This window comes from Martes martes (genome assembly GCF_963455335.1).
Source record: "Martes martes genome assembly, chromosome: 2".
NCBI classification, from domain to species: Eukaryota; Metazoa; Chordata; class Mammalia; order Carnivora; family Mustelidae; genus Martes; species Martes martes.
The window spans coordinates 77,723,039-77,746,975 of NC_137889.1; the positions used below are offsets into that span (position 1 = coordinate 77,723,039).

A 23,937-nucleotide genomic window follows, 5' to 3' on the forward strand; every position below is an offset into this window, starting at 1 on the left:
ATTAAAGACAGAGCAAATAATGTGCCATTTGATTGACTCTAACATTAACATCCTGGGGTTTCTTTGAGATAACTTGAAGGAATAAACACAGGTTAACATTCTTTCCTTATATCCGTAATAGCTTTTTAACACACCACTGAACACACTGTTAACATATAGGAAATAGACAGTGATTAGCTGATTGCTTTGCCCTGACTGACAAATGAGGATTCACAGCAAACTCTTCATGTTAGATTTTTTCCTTCGTATGTCTGTGCAATTTCTCCTCCCAATTTACTACATTGAATTCCATTTGTAAGTGATCACACTGAAACTTTTCAAAGATTATTAGAGATAGTAAATGTATTCAGTATTTCATGTATTCAGTAATTTAGGCATTTAGAGAATAATATCAAATTTTCTCAAATCACACATGGTATTTATATCACAAATTGTACAGGAAAAAGATACTTGATTACTTCAACATTTCATTATATTTTTCATGATTTTTGAAGGTAGGAGAGTAATTATCATTATGTTCAATAGCCTTTTTCTTAGCCTGCATATTAAGTACAACATAAAGGATACTTTGCTTGTATGTAAGGGTAGAACCAAAATAGAGCCTGAGTTGCCTTGTGGGTCATGAGCGTGGGTTTTTCTTCTCATGCTTAAGTAATATCTATGAAAATTAAACCAATAGGATTTATATAAGCAGTGCCTTTTTCAAAGTGAACATAATTCCTAAGCATGGTAAAATGGTGCCTATCTTAACCTACAAGTATTTCAATAGCTCTCCACTAGTAGAGAGTGGTGTGGCATATCCAGAATTTACTAAAGACCATGCACAGTAGTATTTTAAAATATCATATCTTATCTTCATAGTATTTATAAGAGTTAGCTATCATCCTTATTGTAAAGATGGGAAAATTGAGACTCACAGAGTTTCAATAACTTGTCAAAAGAAGTCTTCGAAAGAGTGTGCATTAGAGATCAAACTGAGGCAAGCATCCCGATGATGTCACAAATGTGAGTCTTGTTGATGATATTGTCTCAAGGTTTCCGAATTATAATGTTAAAATTAATTTGATGAGTTTGAGTGACCACCTAGTTCTCTCTGGATACAATTTTTGTTAGGTCAAATTTCAAAAGGAAACTATTTTTCATTAGAGAGAATTATTTTCCAAATTACTGGTGTTATTCATATCACTGAATGAATAGGCTATTCTTCACATATTCCAGTTTAAATTCAACTGTATATAATTTATTTGAAAGAGAAATTAAATAAAATTGAACAGAAATGTTGAATGGTAATTGCACTGCATTTGTAAGATCACAGAAGGAATATCAAAATCATGAATTAAAAGAAAAGAAAATATGACTTACCATTGTTAACATTTAAAATGTCTTGAAGTATTATCAAAATACAGTCTTGTCTATAATGCAGTATTGTCCTTATTACAGAGCTATAAAGAGATTAAAAAATGAAATTCCAATTTTGTACAAGAACTTTTACTTCATTGTCGCACAGAAAAATCTCCTACCGAAGTCTTTTTTTTTTTTTTTATATCTTCCCATAACTTTAAATCCCTCCAATGACATAAGAAGAAATGATGCTTTTGTTTTAACTAACTGCTGAATATTTATGGTTTTGATTTTAGGTCCTTCTGGTTTCTCTCAGAAGTCATGGCAGAAATAATTCCATTTTCACTTGTATTCTTAGAATTTTCCTGTCTAGCGGGTCTTTTTCTTCAGGATAAACTTGGGAATTTTTTATTCTGTTCTATTCTATTCCTCACCAGATTCTTTTCTCCCAATTTAGACCTCTCTTTTTTTTCCCCCTCCCTTCTGTCCAATATATTAAAGGCATCTTCATAATATATGCATTGCTACCTCTGGTGTATATATTTTTTAATAACACCTAAACCCTCTTATACTCTAGGCTTCTGCAAGACACATAGCTAACTTGGAAACATTAATTGGCAGGATAAGTTTGTGTAGATGAGGCTTTATTTACTAATGAAGAAAGAAAGTATATATATGAATTCACACTCTTTTTCAAGGAATGAAAGAATTTCTGTTGCTTCATATTCTTTCAATACTTATCACTAGATTTTATAATTTATGCCATTCTCAAAGTTTCGGCTTAAATTTGCATCTCTCTGATTACACACATTGTTAAATACTTTTTCAGATTTTCTTAAGCCATATGGATTAACTAATTCATGGAATATTTATCCAAGTATTTGGTTGGTGGTTCTTTGGAATTGTCTTTTGTTATAAAATAATAAAAATAAAACAAAATTTCTTTTGTTTTATTTTTGCAACACAAAATTTCTATCTGAGATCTTTGTTAGTTTTATGAATTTATTTTCCTGCTTGGTGCCTCGCATTTTTGGTCTCTTAAAAGTACATTTTGAGGAATAAGTGATCTAAATTATGATGTGGTTAAACATATAAATCATTTCCCTTGAGGTGAGTTCATTGCTGTTGTTGTTATTGTTACCTGTTTTTTGCTTGTTTCTTGTTTGTTTGGTTTGGTTTTAGTGTTCATTTTTGTGTGTGTGTGTGCTTTGAAAAATCTTTCTCTGCCCAGGAATATGAAGATAGTCTTCTATATTATCAGGCACTTTGAAGTAACAAAGTTTAATGTCAAACTTTAACACTTACATTTAAACACCTTCTTTGCTCTCCTTTCCTTCATACATCTTTGAGCTCCCATCTAAGAGCATTTTCCTTCTGCCAGAAGAATATCCTACAGAGTTTACCTTGAGACAAGTTTACTAGAGATGAACTTTCTAATTGTTTTTAAAAATATATTTATTGTAATTTTTATTTATGTATATAAAATTCTAAGATTGATTTTATTTTGTTTCATCACTTAGAAGATAGCATCCCACTAGCTTCTTGTTCCTATTTTTGCTGGTGACACTGGTTATTTTTCTGGCTCTACTTGCTATAAAGTCAATCTGTATTTTCTTATTTGCATAATTTTAATGATTTTCTTTCTCTTTGATTTTTTTTTCAATTTTACCACTAAGTGTCTAGGTGTAAATCATTGTAGTTTTTCATTTGCTTTGCTAGACATTTGATGATCTTCAATTTATTGATTGGCATCTTTCAACATTTATGGAAAATCCTCAGGTCCTATTTCTTCAAATATTAGTTCTGTTTCATTTTCTTTGTTTTCTCCTTCTGCGGGTTTCATATGAAACTATTTTTGTTACCCTCACCTGTATTCTTCATTCTTCATCCTTCTATGTTTCATTGGGTAATATTTCTTTTAATCTCTTCCTTAGTTTAGTCATTAACTTTTCTACTGTGTCTAATCTGTTCTTAAGCATATCAATTTAATTCTTATTTCAATTATTACATTTTCTACTTATGTAATTTCTATTTGGCTCTTTCATGAATTTATAATGTTTATAGATTGTTTATTTAAAGTCTTTGTCAAGTTTTCTGAACTGAATTTATTTTCATAAACAATTAATTTTATAATCCTGGTGGGTTTATTACTATTATATCCTCTTTCTGCTTATTCTCATCTCACTGTCTTCTATGTATGCCATGTTATCTTTGACTGTTTCTTGGACATTTTATTAAGAATTGTTTGTAATAATGATTAGATGACTAGGATGATACTATCTTACTATAGAGGAGAAGATTTTATATTTTACAAGACACTTAGATAAAAGTGAGCTGCAGTCCATATTCACTTGCACAGTGAGACATCCTAAAGTCCTAGCAGAGAGAAGGTGGTAGTCCATTACTGTACCCATCCCATATGCCTGAAGGAGCAAAAAGCCACCAAAGGGCATTTAAACCACAGTCATCTTCTCTAGTTGAAAAAATTCCCAAAGCACTAAGTGATTTCACTAAGGTGAAATCTTATGTCTCTAAGTTATAGTTCTCGTCAAGATATAGACAGGGCAGTTCTCACTGTCTTATTATCTCTTTCATGAGATAAGAATGAAAAGAATAAGTGTTTCATATATTGTTCTAAGAATATTATTTGTATTTATTCCAGGTTTGTTTGTTGTTTGTTTGTTGCTGTGTTACTTCTTCAGTGGAAGAGTTAATTCAAATTACCCAATCCATTGCTATCAAAGGAATGTTTCTAGATCTCTTTTTAAATTTCTTTTGTTTTATTTTTGCAACACACATTCTGATATAAGCATATAATAGTATACAGAGAAGCAATTCTAGACATTTGATCACAGTAAATTAGTATATATCTTGACATGTCTAAATTAGGTAAAAATTAATATTTTGAAATCACATATTTCTTGACAAAAGATACCATCAGAATTTTCAAATTAGTTAAGGGGTGTGTCATTGAATAAGTGTGGTTTTATTATGAGAATAATCAATAATTCCACTTGGGATTTCCATCTTTTGTGTGTGTGTGATACATTTCTGACTTAAGTATTTTATTTTATCTGTTTTTAATTAGTAGTTACTTTTAATGGAGTAGAGAAGGGAAAATATATGTAATTTGAAAATGTTATTGATAAAATTTCTTCTATATTTCATTCCTATTATAATAGTTATGTGTAATTAGGGCAATAAGATTAAAACTAGTATTCAAATATTCAACATAAATAGGTACTTAGGAATTTCAAAAGAACAGAATCATGTTTATGATAAATCAAATTTTTCTGATGATTTTAAATGAATTTATTTTAATCAAATTACTACAATCATCTTGTTTTTAATTGGTGTTTCACAAATATTCATATTATTTTATTCCTTTTTGTACTTTTTTAGAACACATACTACTTTCACCCATGTTCCTATTACTATTTCTATCACCTAATTGCTGTTAGAATAAATGCTTCATAGACACTTACCTGCTGTGGTTGAATTTGGACTCAACTGTATTTGTCTCCCTAGCTTTGGATTCTGCTAGAAGAGACTAAACAATTTTCATTACTTTGAAAGCAAGCTCTTAATATTCCTCTAAGGCAAGTTGTGAAAATGAAAAATAGGGCAGAAAAGTGTTCCACTCTTTTATTTGCCTCTTCTCTCTCCCAAGAAATCAAAAGAAAAAGCTGATCTAGAGATGGCATTAGTAGCCTTCATAACATGAGATTAGAGGAAACACCACAGCCAGAGCTCTGATTTCTTTCCTTGGATACTGAAAGGTCCTCCAATAAGACACAAAGCTCATAGGTCAAAAAAAGTACTGAAGTGTTTCAAAAAACTTAATCCCATCTGTTATACCTAGCCTATGTATTTTTATGCTTTTATCTTTGTTCAAGACATCAACTAACTCTTGATATCATGTAATACAGGATTTTACTTAAAGAAGACTTTTCATATGTGCCTTATCATTGGTCCTGAAAGGATGGAAGAGGGTACTAAAACGGTAGATCTTATTTTCTGCAAAGCAATTGTCTGTACATAACTAGCATAAGATGTAGATAGAGAGTGGTAGAATGAAATATGCTATCATTAATGTATATCCATGAAAATATAGATTAGTACTAATTAATAAGAAATTAAATTTTCAATATTTTTCCTGGAAACTCATTTCTAAAGTGATTACTATGAACACTAAATATACACAAACACTCAGAGACAACAAACCTATACTAATATCACTTAAAATAAATCTTAAGTTATCTTATGAATTAATTTGTAGATTTTGTTTTAGGTTGTTAATGCGTTTCTAGACATAATCACCGTTTTGCTATAAAATATAAATCTGATATGCTTTATGTGTACCTTCTCCACCATTAAAGCATGTTTGATGAAAGTTAAAATATAAAAATAAAAGTGTTTAATATTAGTGAATGTGTGTGATTAAATCTTTCCTTGTTAATAACTATCAGGAAGACTAGTAAAGATAAGCATGACAATTTTGGACGTAAAAGACATCTTGCTGCTGCCTTTACTTAAGGAAAAAACACTTAATTTTGAGAAGTAGCAAGTGAAGATAATTGGCTTTGTGTATGTAGTCCTATATGATATATCAGGGAAGAGGAGAAATATATATGTAGCATGAAATATGCAGGAAAAAAATTCTAGAGTTTTCAAAATACACATCATTATTTAATAATATGTATTACTGAGATAGTTTTTTAAATAATTTCAAAATGTAATCTCCATATTAAAGAAAAACTTTTTTACTGTGCAAGTTAATATGTCCTGGGTGAATAGTAATTCTTATTTCTCATTGTGTATCCTCTCAAAAAATTACATTTTAGAAAGATGTCCCACATTGTTATGCCAGATCTCAGCATTTACTCTAAAATGTTCATATTATCTAATTAGCATTGTTAGTGTATAACTACTAAAAGCACAACTAATTTCAATGGCCTGAGATCTAATACCAGATACAGGAGGTTAGTGAAGAGATTCCAAAGTGACTTAGTAGTAATTGTATTTCTAAATGTCATAATAGCCAATGCTAACATGCTGATTTTAGAATCAGATGTCCCACTATTTCTTACATGATTTTATGATAAGCCAGAAGTTAGAATTCAGAAATGCTAATAGAAAATTATTAATAATCCTTATAATAGTCTACATGATGTTATTACTTTTGTAATTCTCCCTTTTTCTATAGATTTGTAATATTAAGATAAAAAAGACCTAGGGACACCTTGGTGGCTCAGTTGGTTAAGCATCCACCTCTTGACTTTAGCTCAGGTCACGATCTCAGGATTATGTGATTGAGCCCCATATTGGGGTCCATCCTTATCACCGAGTCTGTTTGAGGTTCTCTCTCTCCCTCTTCCTCTGCCCCTACCTCCCTCATTCTCTCTCTCAAATAAATAAATACAATCTTAGAAAAAAAAAACAAAAAAAGACCCAAAGAAACACTGACTCTGCAAATTTCAAATATTTTCTGTGCATAATTGGCCAAATGTATTTTAGTGGTTTTATAGAAAGAAAGAAAAAGAAAGAAAGAGTATGAGTACTAAAGAAAAGAAGATTAAGCATATTGTTTATGTTCTTTTTGCTCAAGAAACATTGAAATAAAATATGAATATTGATAAATATCATTAGGGAACATTAGGGTGCCAATACAAATGACTGAGCAAGGTCCTTGTTACCCATTTGTATCATTTCTATAAGTGATGTCATGACAAAAAGAATAAACTTGGGCTGAGTCTCTCTCATAGGGTTTTTCAGTTTCAAAGGCAAGCCCACCCACTTCTTTAACAACGCGAAACACTGCTCCTTAAGTCATTAAGTCTTTTAGATTTAGGCACTAGATCTTATACAACAAGTAAAAGTCAGTTTATTTCATTTATATTCATCAGCTAATGGTGTGGAAGACAGGGCTCATGACAACAGAGATCATTTAATGTTAATGCTTACCATGCGGCTGGGGGGGATTGTATGTTCAATCCTCTTCTTTCAATACAAAAATGTATGCTATTTCTGACATGACAATTTGTGATGGTACCAAAAAATAAAGTAACTGTTTATTGAATAGTTATATTCTATAAAATGTATTTGTTGGCATTTATCTTTCTTCTCAAGAGGACATAGGATTCAGAAAGAGAGAGAAAGAAGGTAGAAATGTGAAAGGAAAGGAGAGGGGTTTGCGGGGCCGGGGCACAGCTAAGATTGCAACTGATACATATCTTTTGCAAATTAAAAGCCACCACTTTCCTGTACTCAATGCCCCCATGAAACATATCATCAATCACAACAAACAGAAGACAATCATTGTCTCCCCACCCCCCACCACCACCATGGTAAATTCATTTCAGAATACTAATATGTGATATTTTAACCTGGCTAAGACTGAGCAAAGTCAAAATGCAAAACTCAGGGTAGAAAAGTTAGTGTCTGTGAATGTCAGCTGATGAGACATGGGTGAAAACTTGTAGGATTATCCAGCCATCTCTCATGAAAATGCACAATGACAGACTTGTTAATTCCCATAATTGGTAAAGATTGTCTGAAAACAGAAAAGGAAAGCCAGATCCAGATTTCATATTATATTTTCTAGTTTGGCATAATTATTAGGAGAAATATGTTGAATAGTTAAAAATATTATACTTAACTTTAAAATTTAAAGATTAGGAAGCAACTGTACTATACCAACACTGACTGATAAAGGCAGCTGACAGAATTTCACTTAATTGCTGTTTGGTTGGTGAACTTCAGTTTTTCCTTCGTCAACTTCCTAAATAAATCTTATCCCTTTAGAGTAAATTTATGTTTCCCAGCATAATGATGCATTTTACCCATCCAGCTATGCTAGTGTTCTCTGAAGCCAGCCAGCAATGATCTCACCTCACCTACAGTATAAATGTATCAGTGAATAAACAACATCATTTTTATTTCAATGCCGATGTCACACTACATGTCGATTTGGCAGTTAAATAATTTATCTCTCTTTTGGGTGCAATCTGCCAGGCTTATTATAACTCTACTTCTGATATTCATTTTCTGTTTAATAGTTCTTTGCCTCATGAGGATGCCTGTCAATCAATTAAATTGAAATGTCATTCTGACCTTTTATTGGAAACAATTTATTCTTTTTTTTCATTTCATCACAAGCTTTTTTCCATTTTATTCAAACTAAAAGCCTTAATTACTAGTATTCAGAAACTTTGAACTAATTAACCTTATAAAACTACATGCTCATCAACATTACTGACACTTTATCTTTACAGAGGTCATCCAGTTGAGTCTGCCTGAGGATCAGAAACTAAGCATTACAGCGACGACTGTGGGACAGAGTGCTGTTTTGAGCTGTGCCATTCAGGGAGCACTGAGACCCCCCATCATCTGGAAAAGGAACAATATTATTCTAAATAATTTAGATTTGGAAGACATCAATGTGAGTACTAAATGGATGTTGCTTTATAATTTGCGTATTTCACGTGCTAGGCTCCAGACTTTGTGAGGTCTGAAGAGCTTAATGAATATTGGACGTAGAGTAGAAGAGGGTTATTGGAACATTTTCATTTCCACACTACTGACTGGGAGCTGCACCACAGATCATTTGAAATTACCCAAATCATGTGAGTAGATGTGGTAAGCAGGTTATGGAGCACTGTATTAGTGAGATCATATCAACTTAAACCAATTCTGTCCGATTGTCAGAATTTCTACAGTTATCAACAATTAATCTTTTTGTATTTGCTATTATGGTTAAGCACTAGCCTAAAGCTTGTGAGATGTTAGATTGGGTAAGGGCAGTTTTTGCTTCAGATACTTCATAGTGTATTAGAAATAATAAACATTAATCAAGCAATAAATGGCTTATTTTCTAGAATAAAATTGTATAAATTTCTCCACTGAGGTTCACACCTAGAGACTCAGAATCTTAAACTCAATTTGAAAGGGTACAGCTTTGAAAATAAAACAGAAACAGGGTATTCATCTGTTCCTTCCATGCTATGTGTTCCAAGTGAGGGTTAAAAAGTATACATCATCCTAGATGATGAAAAGAAGTAAAAATTGTGTGTTATGGGATGTCCATGGAAATGACATAGGGCAATCATTTGTCTTAGTGATTTGGGGATTTTATGATCTCTATGCATGTAAATTTTAGTTATTTTTTTTTATTATTGCTCAAGAAAACCATCACCTATTTGCTCATTCTTTGTTGCTTCATACAGAACTTCCAAACCACAGGTCCAAGAGTCACTCCTATGTATTATATCTTACTAAATATTCTTGTTTAATCCCCTCAAATGATTCAAAACAGAAGATTTCCAACTGTAATTTTTTATTTAATAATTTTTTTTCTAAATTTGTTTACATCTGTGAAATTTCTTCAGAAAATATATGGAGGTTAATACTTAATTCCTATGATACTAAGAACATTGTGCATTAGAATAGCTATAATCTCAGCAGTATTCAACAATCTTTGAGAGACATTGATATGCTTATATGTTGTTATGTCTACATTTTATCTTTTATTTTCTACCTTCATTCCTACTATCAAGTTTTCCATTGTTATATCCAAAGGCCCATGTATTCTATGGTGCTCTGGTTTGAATACCTCAAAATAAGCTCATTTGAATTGTTTCAGTAAGGAAGGGTATGTTATGAATAATCTGTGGAAAAATTGTAAACATGGGCACATTTTTTGTGCCTGTATCTTGTAAGTTATTTTGTTTACTTCCTAACTTCTGACTGTTCTAGAAAATTGAAATTTCTAAGAAAAGGATTGTAAATAAGTTTGGTGTCTAAAATATATGTAAGCACTAGATAAATTCTGGCATCAATAAATTGACCTTTATTGGATAAAGTTATTTTGGTTACATTTAATATAGCAGATAAATTTTGAGAATTTTAAAAACATTTTTAAGATTTAGAAAGTTTCAATTTCATTACAAGGCACATTTAAATAAATCGGACAAGCATTCCTAGCCTATAGTATACATACAACTTCCAGCATTCCAAATGAAACTGCAAGGATATCTTTGAAAGGGATATTTATGTAATTTCCCTATATACTACTGGTGTTTTCATTTAAATACATTTACCAATATAACTAAAGGGTGAAATAAAAGTTACAAAATATTACATTATATTTTGTTTTATACTTGCTCCTGCTTTTAAAAGAAAATAAGGACTTCACTATGTAAATTATTTATTTATAGCTATCCATCTGTGTATAGAATGTATAGTTTATTACAGTTAACAAACTATATACTTTTTATACATAGAACTGTATTAAATATAATAAACTATTATATAGTCTACCATATATTATACTATATATTTTTATAAACTATTATATAGTTTATTATATGTGTGTGTGTGTGTGTGTGTGCGTGCGCACGCACATATATATATAGAAAGAGAAAGAAAGGGGCGCCTGGGTGGCTTAGTGGGTTAAAGCCTCTGCCTTCGGCTCAGGTCATGATCCCAGGGCCCTGGGATCGAGCCCCGCATCGGGCTCTCTGCTCAGCAGGGAGCCAGCTTCCCCTTCTCTCTCTGCCTGCCTCTCTGCCTACTTGTGATCTCTGTCTGTCAAATAAATAAATAAAATCTTTAAAAAAAGAGAGAGAGAAAGAGAAAGAAAGAGTCAGTACTGTCTCTAGTGGACTTTTGATGTGTTATCTGATTACTTAACATCTTTTGAACAACCCTTCAAATATTTTGGCAGTGCTTTGGTTCTTTGCTTTTCCAAGCTAGAAACCAAAGTCTTACTTAATTAGACTTCTTTGCAATTAGGGAGCAGATATGTGAATAAGGCATTAACAAAGACACTGCTCAACAATTCATTTTGTAAGAAAGAACAGGGAATCACAGATGCTTTACAGAATTCACTCCACCCATCCATACCTCTTCATGAGTGCTATGGCAGCAAATCCTACTTACAAGGACATCAGTGATAAATGTTCTGGAGTTGGTCAGTGTTCAGCTTCGGTTGGATCTTCATGGGTTTCAGCATGTGGCTTGTGCTTTTTTCCTGGCTTCTCATTTCCTAAGGATGACACTCAGTTCTGGATATCCTATGATCTCCCTCATATCTTCATTAAATGACCTTCCTGCTTAAAACTAGATAGAATGGGTTCTAGTGTTTGACCCTAAGAATGTTGTCTAAATAATTTTATGAGTTTAATACGTTAAGAAACATCTATAATCATATCTTCTTAAAATGTATGTTTCATCATTACACATACATATACATTACATATACATTTTGGATGACCTTACTATTATAAAATATATTTTTTTTGTTTATAAGCAAAAAGGACATTCAAAATTTCCAGATATAAGTCAGTTTTATGCCCAATTAGTATATATTTGTTCTCACAAGAGTGGGTTTAATTCCCATTAAATTTTGTAAAGTTAAAATTATAAGTGTTTTCGTGTCAAAGGAAATGGATGACAATTTTTAATATTCTTCTTGATTCTTTAATATGTATTGGGTAGGACTTCACATATATTTACCTAGGAAATATATAAATACTTTCTGATTGTAAAAGATTAAAATAATATAGATTTATTTTTTAAAAGCATGATTACCCCTCTTTTTTATATCTATTTATTTCCATTCTTAAGTGTAAAAGAATCCTGTGAGTACATTTTTAAACTTTCTTCCATGAATTACAAATATAATTTTATTTATTTAGTAAGATGGATTCATATTAATTCTCATTGTCACTACTTCATTATCTTACCAGCCCTAAAGACAACTCCATGAAGCAAGGAAACTTTTTTTTTTTTTTTTTTTGCAGCAGGGAAGCTTACCCTCATTTGCATATGTGGGGATTTATGCTAAAAGAGTTTTTTCCAAAGGTTGTTGAATGAATAAGTGTTACATTTGGAATGTTTACATGGCATGATTGACTCTAGTTCTTGAGCTTCGCCACTGCACAGAAGTGAGATGGTTTATCATTTTCTACTACCCTTTGCAAAATGTATCCCAAATAATTCTGGCCCCTATACATTACTAATAGGTTTTATATTCTCTGCTATTATGTGTGGGACTGACTGATATTCATTTGATGTTAGGGGCCTTTCATTTGACCTGTCTTCTGTTTTGTGCCAAATGAATAAAGAACATTCCTGAACTATGAGAGGCAGTGACATAGTGGTTTACAAAATGGGCTGGGGATTCAGACTGTCTGGATTCCAATTAATATTTGGTCTCTTGGGAGTGTTGTGTCCTCAAGGTACTTAACCTGCTTATGCCCAGCTTCCTTACCTGTAAACTGAAGATAACAGTAGAATGAACTCACTTTTGCATGAGAGCTAATGAGATAAAGCATTTTAAAACTGGTAACATTATGAGTCATAGTGTAAATCTTCAGTTAAACTAGGTTCTTTGCTTTCTCTTCTTTCTTGTCCTCCTTCCCAACTCTTCCTCTTTTTCCTCTTCTTCCTAATATAGGTTTCAACAGCACAGAAACACTCAACCTGCTTGAAACAACAGAAATTCAATGTTAGGACGCATATGGTAGTAAGAGAGTTTGGGAACTAACAGGAAATGCCTACACCAAATTTATTCCGATTATAGTCACTGAAACGGGATTTTTTTTTTTTTCTTTTCAATGCAGTTTTAGGAACCATGCTGACTTAACTCCCTATTAGCAATCTTGTATTAATTTTGCTCTAAAGATATGCCATTAAATTCACTCAGCTACTGTATTTTCATATATTTTCCCTCATATATGTGTCCTCAGTCCTCTTTCTGCCTAAGTTCCTGCAATAGATAATTGATGTACTTTGATTTGGATGGGACATGGCATATAAACCACAAATGATTGAGCTTGAGTCCTAATCCTGGTTTGATGAGCTATGACCAGGGGATGCAGATGAGGAGCTATGAGGTTTAGAACATGACTCTCCTGTTGACCTTCTCTTTAGCTGGTTTTTAGATTCCAAAACTAGATTCCTAGTTTTGCCATTTATTATTGCCATTCCTAGTTTTGCCATGAATTGATTGAACCAATTTAAGTTACAGTCTCTTCATCTATATAAGAAGGGATTGTCATAAAATTCAGTGGTGCATACCAGGTTGAACATAAAATATAAGTTATTTGTCTTATTACTATCAGTAGCTTGATTCAATATGGCATCATTGGTCATGCTTACTAACAAATGTAAAGCCCTATGAAAATATTATTTTGAAATAGCGTGATGTAATTTATATTATCATGTCTTTCACAACTTTAAAGGTAGACTTGCTAGATAAAATGCAGCACTCACATATACATTTAGATTTCAGATATACGATAAATATTTTTTCATTATAAGTATGTACAGAATATTGGATGAAATATACTTCATACAAGAATCATTCTTGTCTGTCTGAAATTCAACTTTAATTAGGTGCTGCATTTTATTTACTATGTCTGGCATTCTGCTTAAATGAAAGTCAAATTGGCTTAAATACTGCATGAAACCATTTTCTTACAAATGATCCTGTGGATTACATCACTGAGATTAAAAATTGGAACCGTTAAAAGTTCATGTGAATTTAATACATTGGCTTTGTAGATTCCTTATTTTTTCCCATCTTAACCTTTGTTCTGTGATTTTTGTTTCCTTTACAGCCGTCTAACCTGTTAGTGATTATACCTCACACTGAGAAGAGGCTAGGGAAAATAGTAGATTAAATTCAAAGGAGTTTATTCTTTCATAAAACGTACTTTCCATAGCTCACATGATTGCTCCATGAACCATCTGGATCTCAATCTTCTATCTTCTTTTCTGGTATTCCAAGAGGATAGCTTTTATCTTTAAGGTCATCTCAGGATCAAGTGGGCTGTTGGAGATCCAGCCACCAATCTATATTCTGTCATTCTACAGTCCGTGTCCACAGCAGTACAAAACAGATAGAAGATAAAGGAATTTATTCCTGGAAGTCCTGCAACTGTTTGTGGGTCACTGATGAGCAATAACTGTAATAACTGTACTAGGGAGACTGGTAAATACCACTGTTTAGCTAGATGTACTGCTCAGCCTTCAGTTACAAAGGCGGAACAGGACATCAATTTCTATTTCTCTATCCATGGCCATCTAAGAGGATAGAAGACGTTCTACTTTTTTCTTTATAGTCTGTTTTTGTTGTTGTTGTTGTTTTGTTTTTCAGCATTGATTAAATATGATTATCCATCTAAATTCAAATCTGAGCAGTTCTGCACACCACCTCTGCTCCTTTGGTAGTTTCATCAGTCCTCAACTAATTTCTTTGATTGTGTATTTTGTATTAATAGGCCTCTCCTTAAATATTCTACTAAGTTTTATTTATTTATTTATTTATTTATTTATTTATATTATTCGGTCTGATTTTTTTTTTGCTCATTCTTTTTAAAAAAAATTATTTAAATTCAATCAATTAACATATAGTGTATTATTAGTTTCAGAGGTAGAGTTCAGTGGTTCATCAGTTTTTCTGATTATTTTAAAGATAGTTATCCCTGTTGCTTATTTGAAGCAATTCTCACCATGTACAGCTAACATCCATTTAAAGCAAAGTGTTCTCTTGAAACACGGTAAGTCACTCACAGGCAATAAATCAGTTGAAATAATCACCTTAATTCAAATCAGAATCCAATTGTAGGTGTGACAGTTTACACATTAGTTTTTGTTTGTTTGTTTGTTTTTGTTTGTTTTTTTCAATGCTTGATTTCCTAGTTATGTATGTAGCTGGCAAAACTAGCACTGAGAGATAGCATATCACAGCATAATCAATACATTTTATCAAAATTAAAATGTCAATAAAATTTTTTTTATTTATTTATTTTTAAAGATTTTATTTATTTATTTCACAGACAGATCACAAGTAGGCAGAGAGGCAGGCAGAGAGAGAAGGGAGGAAGCAGGCTCCCCACCGAGCAGAGAGCCCGATGCGGGGCTCGATCCCAGGACGCTGGGATCATGACCTGAGCCGAAGGCAGCGGCTTTAACCCACTGAGCCACCCAGGCGCCCCAAATGTTAATAAAATTTTTATTATTAGTTTTATTTTAATATGTCTGGATTTTTAAAGTCATTAAATGCTTAATATAAACTACTAAGCCTTATTCTGCTTAAAAAAATGTTTTAGAATAAGTACTGAACTTCAAATTTAAAAATCAAATCCCCAAGTCATACTTCATTCCCAAAGACTGAAATAAATGATTTTAGTAGTAGAGATATCTGACTCTGTTACTCAGTTTTCATACAGCAGTGTGAGGATATAACTTTTCCCTTAAATCTATGAATTTTAAAGTTCTCATATATAAAAAAGAAGCATTTTTACCCTTAAGGCTATTCATTGATAACAGAACCCAAATTATATGTCACAAATAAAAACAATTTAGTTAGCAAGATTTCATTTCAGCTTTTTAGAAACCTATCGTGTTCTATTTTAATATGGAACATATTGGAGTATAACATCAACACCAGTTATTAAAAAGGAAGTTATTGACTTTTTTCTTCTCTAGACTATAAACAATCCATTTCTTTTTTCCCCTTAACTAAAAATGTAGACATTTAATGTTTGTAATATAATACATCATTCACCATGTAATTTTTATCCCTAATTTATTTTTAATATAAGCCTGAGGCCATTGTTGACTCTTAAAATCCGAGGGGAATTTGAGAATATTTATGATTCAAAATCTTCTAAGCCAAAGAAAGCAAGAAGCATTGGCAAGGCTAAAGATGTTGGATTTCTTCCACAAATATCAAACATCCAGCATGCATTCATTTTCCACCTATAACCTATATAGCTGTTAAATTGGTGAATTTGCATGTGATCATAAGCATTGCCTAATAGCTTGCTGCTTGAATATTATTTTGGAAACTTGGTTTCCAGGACCTTGATGGGGCTAGTTATTGTTGAGGAAACATCATTTATTACTGTCTAGTAAAACCATGGTCATGAGACCCTTCAGATGTATATTAGTAGGGTCATATGCTTGGAGAATGATTGTCAACATGTATCTATCTTTGGAGTAAAGAAAGTAAAAACAACAACAACAACAAACATAAAGGAAGTTTCCAAAGGAATTTTTATATGTTAGATTTATAGGATCCTGGGGGTTGGGCTAGGATTGTCTTTTGCTCTTAGCAAAGTCTTAAAATGGAGGCAGCTAAGTTCCTAGAGGAATGTCACCCTGCCTGTTTCAAGGACTTGTCAGTGGGCTGTAAGTAGTAAGGAAATGTAATTCTTCTTTCTCCTTTGTTTCCCAAATCAAAATCCAGACTAATTATCTTCATCCCCAAACCTGCAACATTTGCAGTGTTTCCTATTCCATTTCAATGTAGCCAGAAAACTGAGTCCTGGTCAAGGTCTCTCTCAATTTGTCCCTCAGATCTAATCTACAAAACCTTGTGAATTTAACTTTTTTATTTGTCATAAATCTCTTCTGTCATCTCATTTCCACCATGGCTGCCTTAGTTTAAGCCCTTACCATGTCTCATCTTCGAACTTGATCCTTTCCTACTGAGACTGCCCCTCCAGTTTAAACCTGCCCTTCCTATTACAGGCAGACGGAGCCTCATAAAATTTATATTTGGCCATTGTGCATTCCTCTTTAAAATCTTCTAATGGCTGCTTGCAGCTTTCATGAGAAAAAGAAGTTTCAAATTATTTAGCTTATTCTGGAAAGCCTATTTCTTTATTAATTCTTGGTACTATTCATACATATTCATTCTTTCCTACAACCCCTCCAAACACTACTTGTTTTCTATTAAGTTGTGTTATTATTACCATTCTCAAACACATTCTTCTCTCTACTGGAAGACCTCCCCTTGTCTTTTTTAATTTATCTAAGTCCAGTGCATTCATTACAAATAGATAAATGCTTCTTATGCCTAAATTCTTTTTTTTTTTTTAAAGTTCTTTGTCTCACAATTACCATACTTGTTGCTTCATAATAGAACTATTAACATCCTTGCTCTTCTTCTCTAGAAACTCTGAGCTCAGGGACATTTACATATTCAGCTTTGGGTTATGATGTTATAGCCCTGTACTGACACCTAGGAGATAATAAAATTTAAATGTGCAAATAACAAATGACATAGTGATATTTCTAATATTCACAATTATTCATTGTTGAGTTTATTTGTAGACTTTTTATATTCAACATCTTGTTAGAGATTTTATTTACTTACTATAGCCACATGCAGGATTATCAATCAACTGATATTTATTGGCCATTTTTTAAGTCTAACACAGCTCAACAATATCTGGATTCCATTTCTTTAATAACAGTTCTCATTAAGCATATTGATTTTTTACTACGGTTTCAATTTAATCTCATATGATATGCAATAAGGGGGGAAGAAAAAGATGAGAGGTAACACATATTTGGTCATTGTTTAATCTTCATGGATTAAACAAATATTGCTTTAACTAGTACACTTTTCCAGACACTAAGTTAAATGCTGAGGGTATACCTATAAGAGACATCATTCCAGTTTAAAAATCTCAGATAGAAGGAATCAAAAAAGAACACAACTGCATTATATTTAATAATGCAGTATGAAAGTTTCATAAATGCAGATCTTCCTCAATTTACGGTGGGGTTACATCCAATAAAACCAATGTAAATTGAAATTATCTTAAGTGGAAAATACATTTAACTAACCTACTGAATACCATAGCTTTGCCCAGCCTACTGTAAATTCACTCCAAACGCTTACAGGAGCCTACAGTTGGGCAAACTCATCTTACATAAAGCCTATTTGATAATGAAGTGGTGAAGAGCCCATGTAATTTACTGAATACGGCACTGAAAGTGAAAAACAAAATGACTGTATGTGTGCAGAATGATTTTAAGTGTATTGAGGGTTGTTTGTCCTTATGGTTGCATGTTTGGCTTGGAGCTGTGGCTCACCACTGCTGCTCCGTATCACCAGGGAATATGAAAATGGCACAGTGCTGGCCCAGGAAAACACCAAAATTAAAATTTGAAGTACAGTATCTACAAGCTGTGTATTGCTTTGACACCATGGTGAAGTTGAAAAATCGTAAGTTGGAGGCCATCTATATATATATATATATATATATATATATATATATTTGTTTAATTTATATGCAAATATATAAAGAATAGTAAAGGGAAGTCAAATTTAAGTTGCAGAATCACAGAAGACTTCTAAGAATACACTAGACTTGCAGTGGAGGTAAGAACTAGGTGAAGGAGTGACAGACAGGTATTCCGAATAAGAGTACAGCAGGCTCGAGACAGCATGGTATAGTTAATGGAGTTATGTATAAGAGTTAGCAAAGATAATAGGTTAATAAAGGGCTTCAAATTATTAATATATCAATAAAGGGTTTAAATATATTAAATAAAATCAGGTTTTTGCATTTGATTATAGAGGGTTACATTTGTACTTGACAACATATAACGCAATGATGATGATGGATGGATACTTAATATTTACCAAGTATTAAAATGCATCATTTAAAAATATATAATATATTAACTTCTCAACACAAGAGAAACAAACATATTTATACTCATAACCAAGATGATGTTTAAATTGATTTTTAACTGCAAAATTTCAATGATAATTTTGGTACTCTTCAGTCACCTTGGTCCATATTTACAGATAGAACCAGAATTTATTTATTTATTTTTTTAAAAGATTTTATTTATTTATTTGACAGACAGAGATCACAAGTAGTCAGAGAGGCAGGCAGAGAGAGAGGAAGGGAAGCAGACTCCCTGCTGAGCAGAGAGCCCAACGAAGACACAGGGCTCCATCCCAGGACCCTGGGATCATGACCTGAGCTGAAGGCAGAGGCTTTAACCCACTGAGCCACCCAGGCGCCCCTAGAACCAGAATTTAAACAAATAATACATCTATAAAATTTTAAGCAGCTTTTCAGTTTCATATCAAAGGAGACTAGCAAGCGCCATTTGAAGGATATATAACCAATGCCAGTTGATCTTACAGACCTCCTAAAATACATACCATTCATTTCACAGTAGACTTTTCATTGCCTTCTAATTATAGTTAACTTCTTCCTAACCTTTTAAATAATGCCCAGCTTGTAAGAGCTATGTATTGCTACCTAGTTTATTTTTAAAAAACTGATGGGGAATTCTATGGTAGAATTGCTTCACAGCCGCCAACAATCATAAGGTTCAAAATAAAAATCTTCTTATATAATTTAAGGCATAATAGGTGGAGATTGTTTAATATAGAAAGGCAACTCATCACTTTAACATTAATTGTTAATTCTTATTTTATTTTTCTTTCTCCTTTTGTGCAAGAAGCAAAAGTTACAGTTTAATCTGAAGAAATAGTATCATCAATATCTCTGTCTTGTAACAGTATTCATATATGCCATCAACGTTATCATTCTGAGTACTCAATGTTTTAGAGAGGGAAATTTAAGAAGGTTATTAGAAGTAATTAACCAAAAAGAAAAAAGTTGTAAAATCCAATTTTGTTGTTCCTTCAAGGATTTGTTATTTCATTTCTATTCAATTAGCAGGATTTTGACAGAAGTTGGGAATTTATCACATATTTTCTTTCTAACAGTATACACTATTAAAATAAGACAAAAACACTACTAATAACACTTTAAAAAAACCTTTTTTGTTCATTCAAGGAACTTGATACAGAGGTATGTGAAATCAGTTATATTAGTGAAGCATGTTAATTGGCAATTGCTTATACATTACTGTTTCTCCTACTAAAAATAAATTATATTTATGATAGATAACTCTAGCAAACATTCTTAAATTTATATAACCAATGTTCAAATATATTTATGCTGACATTATCATGATTTATAAGACCTTCTTTCAAGGGGGAAAATGCATGGTGATTTTATAAATTTTGTCTAAAAATAATTAACTAGCTATTGTCCTGAAGACAAGTATTAATTCCTCCCTTATTTTATTCATTTCTATTCCACTATGGCATAAGTAAGTCTAACTATTTAGTTGGAATGTGATCCTTTGACAACTTACCAATGAATGTTTACAAAGTTAACAAAGATGTATGAGTTAATAGCAGGGGACATATTATATGGTCTATGATCCTTGAGTTTATAGATATGAGAGTTATTTTAATTTATGGCAAGAAAAACTGGCATCAAAAATAAAGACAATCTTCAGTGTATGAGGTGAACAAGGACAATATAATTTTTAGAATGAAACAAACTGGGCTAACCCTGATTGCAAGATGTTATGATGTTGTTTCATATTTTGGGTTAGGGTAAACAAGTGGGGGGAGGCATCTTCTGCCTGATGGTCTAGAGTCAATTGCTTGGGACAATGTGTGTTACAAAGATATGTAATAATGACATATCTTTCAAGACCATCTTCCACCTAAAGATTACTCAATTCTCTAGGGTTGTAATTTGTCCATTAACTACTTATTAGGTCACAGACCCTATGAATATGCATGTGAATGCAAATGATTTCTGTTCTATGGAAAAGATAACTCCAAAATAATTATTAACCGCTTTGTGTTAAACTTCACAAACTTACATTAACATGCCTTAAATGATATAAATATCTTCTGTTCCAATGGACTTTAAGCTATGTTTACCAATTTTCTGGTTCCCTCATTAATGAGATTAAAAAAAATATTTGTTTCCTGTTAATTTTATATGTTTATTGGAATTGTGTTTTAACTCTTTTAAAGTTATAGTTCAACAGTGTTTTAAGCTCCAAGCATCTACAGTTCCTATAGACTTCAGCACGATATTTTGATAAAATGTGTTATTCGTTTCCTGCAAGTTAGCTGAATAAAAGAAGGAGCTATTATTTATACTATTTAGTGATAAAATTCTGCATTGGAAACAGCATTTTTTTCCCTTCTTTGTGGGGTGGGTGCAAGGAATTAATTGCCTCTGCTGTGTTGAAACATTAGAGACTTTAACATAATCCCTGGCCCAAAAGAGAGATGCACTCATGAAACTCTGAAATTATTGCTCTGTCAGTTCCTTGGTAATTGAATGTTGGCAAGGCATGAAATCTCTCTAAGTCACAACTTTTTTATTTGTAAGGAAAATAAAAGATCTTCCAGCAACTTACCTTACAGATTTGTGAAAAATTCTATTAAATGAAACATATATCTTTAAATTAACATAAGATGGGTAGTTAAAATTTAATAAGATTTAGTTCTCTTCCTTCACAGGAACATTTACTCCATTCATTCCTTTTGTCCTCACTAAAATTCCCTTGCTCATTTGCTAATAAAATTTTATCCTATTATATCTGAATATTTTATTAAACAAAGAACTGAAAAATCAACTTTTGAATAAATTAGAAGTATATATAACACCAATGAATATTTCATAAGAAAATGTAATATTCACCTTCTAAATGAAAAACACAAAATTAATTGTCAAGAAAATGTTCTTTTTATTTCAGACTCTTAATATTACATGTAATGTGTTTTTCTTGACACAAACAGAGTGGAATATGCAACTTATAATCTGGTGAAGAATACCCAAAAGAATACAATTACATTAACAGAAAGATATAGTTGGTCATGTAATTTACTTAGAGAAGAAATCTTAAAAAAACATACAAAAAAATAAGTTACCTTTGTGCAGTGGAATGGCAATCAGTTAAAATGTGTTGTTTTTGTTGCAGTTGAAGTTGACCTTGTCACACACTAAAATAAATCTTACATGAGCCAATGAAAAATTCAATATATTTCTAAATTGGAAGTAGCTTTAAATGAGAGAAATTAGGATACAATAAATCAAGAATAAATCGAAACTTAAAAGGAAATGCCTAAGTTCCCACTTAAATAATATGCTGAAATCCCTTATACAATTTGCTTTAATTACCAAGTTTATTCAAGTAGAAGTTCAAATTTGAAACTATACTTTTTAAATGAATAATTAATATAAACTTTTTTAATTATTGAAGTTGTCTAGTCAAAACACTGTGGTAATTGTGTAATCCTAAGAAGGCTATGAGGTACTTTGAATAATACTTATGTCGTTAAATAAATGAAACAACAAAGCATCAAGTATCAAATTACTGTTGTGGGTCACATGTGGGTCATTCTATGACTGATAGAAGAAAAGATTATGAATTGTGGACCAAAATATTGATGAGGAAGTTCACACTTTGGCCTTAATTAAGAGGAACAGAATAATTCTAAATGGTATGCAGAAACTTCAGTTAGAAGGACATTTCATGAAGGCAGATGTGGACAAATAATATTCAGGAAACTTAGAATCAACTAGCTCCATTGTCATAGTGACTCTTAGTAGAAGATAACAGTGGGGAATGAAATTTTCTTGACTCTAAATCAATACTGAAAAATGCCTGGGTCTTTCTGATAATATTAATTTGGCCTGTAAGGAATTCATTTGCTTAAGTTTTGCTTATTTGTTATTGAGCAAATGCGTTACAGAAATGTTGGGGAAAGACAAGATGACATTTTGTGTCAGATTCCTATTAATATAACAGGTACAGATTGCAAGTGAAGGTCTGTCTCTTTCACAAATGCACAAAAAGCTATGTTCTGTCAACAAATCAGGGAACAAGCAGAAACAAAATAGGACTCAAAAGCTTGGGTCCTAGTAACTATTGTGTAGTACTATTAATACTATATAGTACCTAGTACTATTGGTAAAAATGGAAGACTCTTGTGAGTTGGTTTCTTGTTGGAATTAAAATATGGTTTATATATTTATAAATGTTTATATTTATACATATATATATTTTTTTATATGCTCATGTTGACTTTGAAGTTATCCTCTAGAAGATGTTCTACAGGACGTCCTCTAGAAAACATGTGTAGGGGTGCCTGGGTGGCTCAGTCATTAAGCGTCTGCCTTCAGCTCAGGTCATGATCCCGGGGTCCTGGAATTGAGCCCTGCATCGGGCTCTCTGCTTGGCAGGAAGCCTGCTTTCCCCTCTCTACTCCCCCTGCTTGTGTTCCCTCTCTCACTGTGTCTGTCAAATAAATAAAATCTTAAAAAAAAGAAAACGTGTAGTTTGAAGACACAAGATTTATTGTTCATATTTATAAAAATTTAACCAAGTGTAAAATGATTCATACGTTCAATCACTGTTACTGGCTGTCTTGGAGATCCTTCAAGTCTCCAGATACAGTTATGGTTTCGAGATTGCTATAATTGAGTTTCAGTTTTATCTTAAGAAATCTACTTATATTGTCTCTAATACTTACAATGAGAAAGGTATCAATATCCCAGTGTTACGACAAGAAAGGCTCAGAGAAGGTAGATAACTTCAAGGGCTGAGTTGAGCTGGAGCTTCCTCAGCTGCTAGGTGTCATAGAAACTGGTTGACAGAACAAGCCAAAATGATAGTAACATGCAAGTCTTTAGTCGCTTAGTGTAAAAATATAAGCAAGAGCCTAAATTAAATAAAATGACAAGTCTCTCACAGTTCCATTTGTCTCCGTGAAATGGCACCAGTCAAGGGTCAAATGGGTCAGTGCAGACATGGTGGATTGCTAGCCAAAATGAAGTAATTGCCTCCCTCCCAAGAGAAGCTGAATGAAAGGATCCTGCGGTTTTATGGACTTGGGTAGAGGAGGGGAGGGATGGTTAAGGGCTAGGAGTGACAAAGTACTAAATACTG

The 23,937-nt window shown here is 32.3% G+C and overlaps 1 protein-coding gene across 1 annotated transcript in view; it reads left to right on the plus strand.

Moving 5' to 3' along the window:
* Nucleotides 1–23,937, plus strand: part of FSTL5 (follistatin like 5) — a gene marked incomplete at both ends in the record, with an annotated part of 636,306 nt that overhangs the window by 377,970 nt on the left and 234,399 nt on the right. Inside the window, one exon of the mRNA XM_080796324.1 lies at nucleotides 8,616–8,782. Within this exon, the coding sequence (XP_080652450.1) occupies nucleotides 8,616–8,782 (167 nt within the window). The remainder of the gene's footprint in view (nucleotides 1–8,615; nucleotides 8,783–23,937) is intronic.